The 6,764-nt window shown below is 39.0% G+C and overlaps 1 protein-coding gene across 1 annotated transcript; it reads right to left on the bottom strand.

The window, feature by feature from the left end:
- Positions 1-3,447: 3,447 nt before the first annotated feature.
- Positions 3,448-5,442, bottom strand: LOC129720642 (uncharacterized). Its single transcript, XM_055672130.1, has one exon. The coding sequence runs from the start codon at positions 5,440-5,442 to the stop codon at positions 3,448-3,450; it is 1,995 nt and encodes a 664-aa protein (XP_055528105.1).
- Positions 5,443-6,764: the final 1,322 nt, after the last annotated feature.

The following is a 6,764-nucleotide window of genomic DNA, read 5'->3' as shown; positions in this document are numbered from 1 at the left end:
ACCAACTGCCTGCTGTGATATCCTGTACAGCAGTGGCAAAAAAAAAAAATTGACAGAATCTCCCCGTCCCAATAGGTCAACTAATGTAAGCTTCCATGAGTCTAAACTATTTTGATGTCTTGAAGGTGAAGCTTTTTCGGAAAGTTCGTAACCGCCTCCACTATCAGACGGTATTACGTTCTGCTGTTAATAAATATGTTAATGTTAATAAAACTGATGTCTTGAAGGAGAACATAATGGCACAGGCAACAGTACTGCACCGCCCAGCAAACCAGAAGTCGTATAAGGATGCTAATTCTAAGTCGTTCAAACATTCATGTAAAGTTTGAAATTACATAAGATGCAGCATTAAATTTGTTTATATTGTATAAAATTTAAATCCTATAAAACGCAATATTAGGTTATATATGAAGCAATTTAACGTGTCATATAAAATTGTAAAATGCGTCATTCCTCTTAGTCACGTAGAATGCAATTTGAAGTTTCAAATGAGGCCATTTAAGATAACCTGCGAAGTTATACGAAATCGTAACCAATTTTTTTTTACAATGTACGTATATGGCCTCCAGATTTGTACACATAGGCGCATTTCATGCATCTTCTATGGTCATTTTTTACCAAATAAGGGTTCACTTAATAGAGTTGAACACGAGTTATATGAACCAATTTGTTGGCTGGGCGAGCAATGTATGAACAGAGCGCTGGTTACTCGTCGCCTATCAGTGCAGAAAAACTCGATATTCATTTTCGTGCAGTCAAGCCAAGTGAAAACTACATTGCCGCTGTTGACGCACAGTGGGGCGTGGAACACAATCGAATTGCCGTTTGAATTGTCTTCTTCTTCTTTTTGTTGTTTCGTATAGCAGTAAATATCAGAATTCAATAGGATTTTTCGGGTGCCGCAAAATACGCTGCGCCGCCGGGGACAATAAAATGCGTTGCTTATTTTTGAACTCTACACTCTGTTTTTTTTTTCAGATTTATTTGAATAACTGAATGTAGGGTATTTAAAATACAATAGAAAACCAAAATGCTCCGTACAGATCTTTAAATAGGTGGTTAAACGAGCTGTACTGATGACTATATTTTACTAGCTAAATGAATTTAGTCCAATATGACAATACTAGTTGCATCCCGCGGTGGCGGTATAGAGGAAAACCAAATTCATTTCATCTTGATATTAGAGTTCCGACATTAGTATTTGTATTTTTCAATTAAAATATTTTTGAATTAGCATTTGCAAGAAAATAATATTTTCCATAACCTTACTTGTAATTGAACAATGCTATGCAAACATTAATTGCTGAGGCTAATGTTGTGCATCAATCTAGTCCAGTTCATTTTCGAAGATAACAGACATATAACTTTCAAGTATGGTATCTTCGTTGTTCTTTGGTATATTGAAACTGATTAAATTTTTTCTGATTGATTCTGTATGCTGATATAATGTATAAATTGACCTGAATTGAATGTTAACATGTTCATAAAATTCTATGTCAATTTCAAATTTTCTGTGAATATTCATTTTCTACTAAAACTGTAATTCGTTATCGATATTTTTTCCACGAGCTTGTAACTGCAGGAAAAAAATTATGTGACATCTTTGCCGCTTTGTTATCAGTGAGTGAGCCAACTTCAATAAGACAAATAGATATAGAAGGAAGTTTTATTTCTACTAAATCGTACTCAATTAAATATTTTTTATAAAAGGTTACCTTTTCGCGTATTAAAGATAATTCGCTGTATTAGAATGAAAGGTATTCATCAATGGTCCCGAAACCAAATTTAGTGGGAAATTTGGATCTAGAGCTCTATGCACTGAAAATATTTTTTCGTTATTCTCCGCACGCACGTACTTTTTTATTTTTGTAGATAGAAAACCTTGTTCCACAATTTCATAGCTCCAATAACTTTAAATAACTTTGTAAAAAAAAGTTTTTCTCTAAAACATTGCTATAGAGCTCTAGACCCAAATTTTCACCTAAATTTGGTTTCTGGACCATTGTGAATGTTAAAGAGAAAATTTTTTCTTCTAAGATAGAGTGCTGCAAAGAAATAATCAAAATACAGACCCCGTGCGATTTTGGCAACACGCCAGTTTTTTTTCTGTTGCCAAAATCAAACCATGCCAATAATGAACGGTTCTTTTTTCATGACTTTTTTGACTTTTTAAATTTCAAATAGATACTTGATATTACCACCTGAACCAAAATACCTTCCTTTTGGAAGATGTTGAGCTTAAATTGGTTAAATAAATCAAGCAAACTACAAAAGTAAAACGAGCTCAAATCAAACATAGCTTCAAAATAAAAATATAAAATTATTGTAGTCCTACGTCAACTATGCGGTCGTGTCTTCGATACTACCCTCCTATTTTTTCGAGTTTGCACGTCCATTGTATGTATTATGTAATTTCACTGCGTGTTTTATTATGATGGTAACAAGTGGAAAGCCAGTGCATATTGGAATATTGGAATATTAAATAAAATGTGTTCAAAATAGTTCTAAAATAACGATAGAACTGAAATACTAATCAGTTGTCCACTTTTTCTCTCACCGAAACATAAGTTATTCTTCCTTAACCAGAAACAATATTTGTTTTTTTTTTTTTTTTTCAAACTTTATTATGAAAAAGTTATAAAACCTTTGTCGGCAAATAAAAATAATGTCTTGTAACAAAATGTTGAAAATGAGTGAAAAAAAACCAATGCTCCACATTCTACATCTCAAAAAAAAAACCAGAAATTTCCGAAATTTGCCTTTTATGCAAAAATTCCGTCGATTAGAGCTTCTCCTTTAAAGTAGTAGTATCCTTTCCTTTTCACAAATAATCACCGTCTTTAGGACACAAAAGTTAACACGGCCTCCAACTATCAAAAGTAGCACTAACATTCCTTTCCTGTGATTGCTGCAAATTTTGCAAGAAAAAGTGTAAATATCTAAACTGAATTAATTATTTCATTAATTGTAAACATAAAGTAAAATGATTTTGTTTCGGCTTAGCAGTCTCAATAAAAACAGCGCTGATCTCTATGGGGTCATCGCCAACGTTTCGATCCGGTTGGTTGGGATCTTCATCAGGGCCTATTTTAAAAATTTTTATTCCATTACATAAAAAAACATAGAAAATTGTACATAAATTACATTTAGCTAACAACAAAACAGAAAGAACTCACTCGACACTAATCAGCTTGTACAGTTACAGAAAATATCCTACGTGTGGAAGTCAGGTTCGAAAGGGGGGAATTGCACTGCGTCTGAAACATCTATTCTAGCTCTATTCTCACTTTCTTAAATTTACTCTAACACTTTAATACACTTGTTTTACTTTGCTAATTAGCGGCTGCTATTTGGGTTCAACTGTTTCCCGCAAAAAGATGGTGTACGATGGGGGGTTGTGTTTGTGTTTGTGTTGGGGGGGTGTTATTTAAAGTTGTGTGTTCGGTTTTACTCTTTTTTTGACGACGCATTCCTCATCTCTCTTCGATCTTTGATCGAGAGTAAGAGATTTGCGTACGCACAGCTTAGGTTGTCGGTGTCAGTCCGATGGTTGACCGTGTTGGTTGTAGTTGCGATGTGGCACATCTCCAACACTTGCAGAGCTTGTGATTTGTAGGCACTGTCGAGGATGGCTGGCGTGTTAAGGTCGAAGCGGTGGTTGTACTGGATGCAGTGATCGATCATTGCTGTCTTTCCCCGGAGTTGTTGGATTTCATGATCTTCGTTTTGGTGGCCATTGGACAGCAGTTTGTCCAGTGTATTTACATGTGACTGGTGTCCGTACATACGACAACGAAGTTTGTTCGACGTCATACCAATGTACTTGCCGTGGCAGTCTCGGCAAGCAATCTGATATATAACGTTACTTTTGTTTTTGTACGGTACAGGGTCTTTAGCTGTGTGATATAAGTGCCCCACAGTGTTTTGGTTACTGAAAGAGATGCTCGTAGTTGGGTCGCTGTTTTGGAGAATCTTTTTGATGGTGGTAGAGAGGCCATGGATGAACGGAATAGATTTGAAGCTGGATGGTTTTTCTACTCTGTCATCCCTCGCTGGCTGTATCAGCAGTCTGCTAATTAGTTTATGCGGATAGTCATTTTTACGGAGCTGACTGTAGATGACCTGGTTCTTCTCTTCGTCAGTTTTGATGGTACTTAGCCCACGGACACGGTCAATGAAATTACGTACTACAGCCAGCTTTTGGTCGGTAGAGTGGAAGGAGTGGTAGTTTAGTATTCTACCTGATGATATTGGTTTAGCATACCAATCGGTTTTTATGCTGCCGTCGTCGTGCCTTACTACAAGCAGATCTAAGAACGGTAACCTTCCTCGATCCTCCGTTTCACACGTGAACTTAATGTTGGGGTTTTGTTCATTGAATATGGCAAGAGTATGGTCTACCTGATCTTTGTGCAGGACGAGAAAAAGGTCGTCTACATACTTTCGTATGAACTGCACTGGAACATGGGCTTGTGTTATCGCTTTGGTTAACAAGTTTTCCATAACGATATCAGCCAGAATAGGAGAGAGGGGGCTTCCCATGGCTGACCCCTTGATCTGACGGTAAAATTTTCCTCGGAAACAGAAGAAACTTGCTCCTATACAAAACTCGATGATTTCAAGGAATAAATCTAAGTTTATACCAGTATGCTCCTTGATATCACTCCACATCATTATGATATCGTGTGTCACTACGTCCTTAGTGACATTGGTGAATAACGATACCACATCAAACGAGACGAGTATGTGGTCAGCTGGGATGTTGAGATTGTTTACGTACTCACAGAACGACTTAGAATCTCTCGCATTATATTGGCTAATGAGAGATCGTTGTAGTATATCGGCTATATACTTACACAGATCATACGTCGGTGCAGTAGTGTTAGGCACCACCGGCCTGAGCGGTAGATTAGGCTTGTGTGCTTTCGGTTGTCCGTATATACGGGGGCATACTGCGTTGTAGCTCGTGAGTTTGTATTTCATCCGGGTATCAATCAGTTGTAGGGCGTGTAATCTTCGTACGATGTTGTTGTTCATCCTCTCATACTTGTCCGTCGGGTCAGTATTCACCAGTTGGTAGACTGATGTGTCGGCGATCAGCTGTGCCATCTTATTGTCGTAGTCTGCAATGTTCATGATGACCGTGCGATTCCCCTTATCGGCTGCAGTGACGAGAATGTCGGGGTTGGACCTAATGAACTTCTTGGTAGTGGTGGCGGCGTTCGCACAGAATCTTTCCACCGGATTGTTTATTAGTGAGGCTGTTCTGTTTATGAAATTTTGAGTTGTGTTGATAATCCGGCATCTCGTCTGCTCTCTCGACTGTCTATCTGTCTGCGCCGCTAATGCGTTCTCGATATCAGCGATCAGGTGGAAAAACGGTAAGGTGGACATTTGAGTGTACGGTAAAGCAAATTTTGGACCAAGGCTCAGCAGTATCATCGTTTCTGGGGGAATGGTTTTGCTGGTGGCATTGAGAATAGCATTTTGGTTCTCCGTTGGTAGTTGATTCTGGTGTAATTCTACCGTTTTGTTCAGCAATTGGTTGTATTTTCGGGTAGTTTGCCGTCTTCTTTTTTCCAAATTTTTGTGGTAAGAATCTCAATGCCACCAGCAAAACCATTCCCCCAGAAACGATGATACTGCTGAGCCTTGGTCCAAAATTTGCTTTACCGTACACTCAAATGTCCACCTTACCGTTTTTCCACCTGATCGCTGATATCGAGAACGCATTAGCGGCGCAGACAGATAGACAGTCGAGAGAGCAGACGAGATGCCGGATTATCAACACAACTCAAAATTTCATAAACAGAACAGCCTCACTAATAAACAATCCGGTGGAAAGATTCTGTGCGAACGCCGCCACCACTACCAAGAAGTTCATTAGGTCCAACCCCGACATTCTCATCACTGCAGCCGATAAGGGGAATCGCACGGTCATCATGAACATTGCAGACTACGACAATAAGATGGCACAGCTGATCGCCGACACATCAGTCTACCAACTGGTGAATACTGACCCGACGGACAAGTATGAGAGGATGAACAACAACATCGTACGAAGATTACACGCCCTACAACTGATTGATACCCGGATGAAATACAAACTCACGAGCTACAACGCAGTATGCCCCCGTATATACGGACAACCGAAAGCACACAAGCCTAATCTACCGCTCAGGCCGGTGGTGCCTAACACTACTGCACCGACGTATGATCTGTGTAAGTATATAGCCGATATACTACAACGATCTCTCATTAGCCAATATAATGCGAGAGATTCTAAGTCGTTCTGTGAGTACGTAAACAATCTCAACATCCCAGCTGACCACATACTCGTCTCGTTTGATGTGGTATCGTTATTCACCAATGTCACTAAGGACGTAGTGACACACGATATCATAATGATGTGGAGTGATATCAAGGAGCATACTGGTATAAACTTAGATTTATTCCTTGAAATCATCGAGTTTTGTATAGGAGCAAGTTTCTTCTGTTTCCGAGGAAAATTTTACCGTCAGATCAAGGGGTCAGCCATGGGAAGCCCCCTCTCTCCTATTCTGGCTGATATCGTTATGGAAAACTTGTTAACCAAAGCGATAACACAAGCCCATGTTCCAGTGCAGTTCATACGAAAGTATGTAGACGACCTTTTTCTCGTCCTGCACAAAGATCAGGTAGACCATACTCTTGCCATATTCAATGAACAAAACCCCAACATTAAGTTCACGTGTGAAACGGAGGATCGAGGAAGGTTACCGTTC

The sequence above is a fragment of the Wyeomyia smithii genome, chromosome 2, assembly GCF_029784165.1.
Source record: "Wyeomyia smithii strain HCP4-BCI-WySm-NY-G18 chromosome 2, ASM2978416v1, whole genome shotgun sequence".
Classification (NCBI taxonomy): Eukaryota; Metazoa; Arthropoda; class Insecta; order Diptera; family Culicidae; genus Wyeomyia; species Wyeomyia smithii.
The sequence above is the reverse complement of the archived record's forward strand: the minus strand, read 5'-3'. Positions and strand labels throughout refer to the sequence as shown.

Coding starts and splice junctions, on each gene's coding strand:
- LOC129720642 (XM_055672130.1), bottom strand. CDS start 5,442: ATGATACTGCTGAGCCTTGGTCCAAAATTTGCTTTACCGTACACTCAA.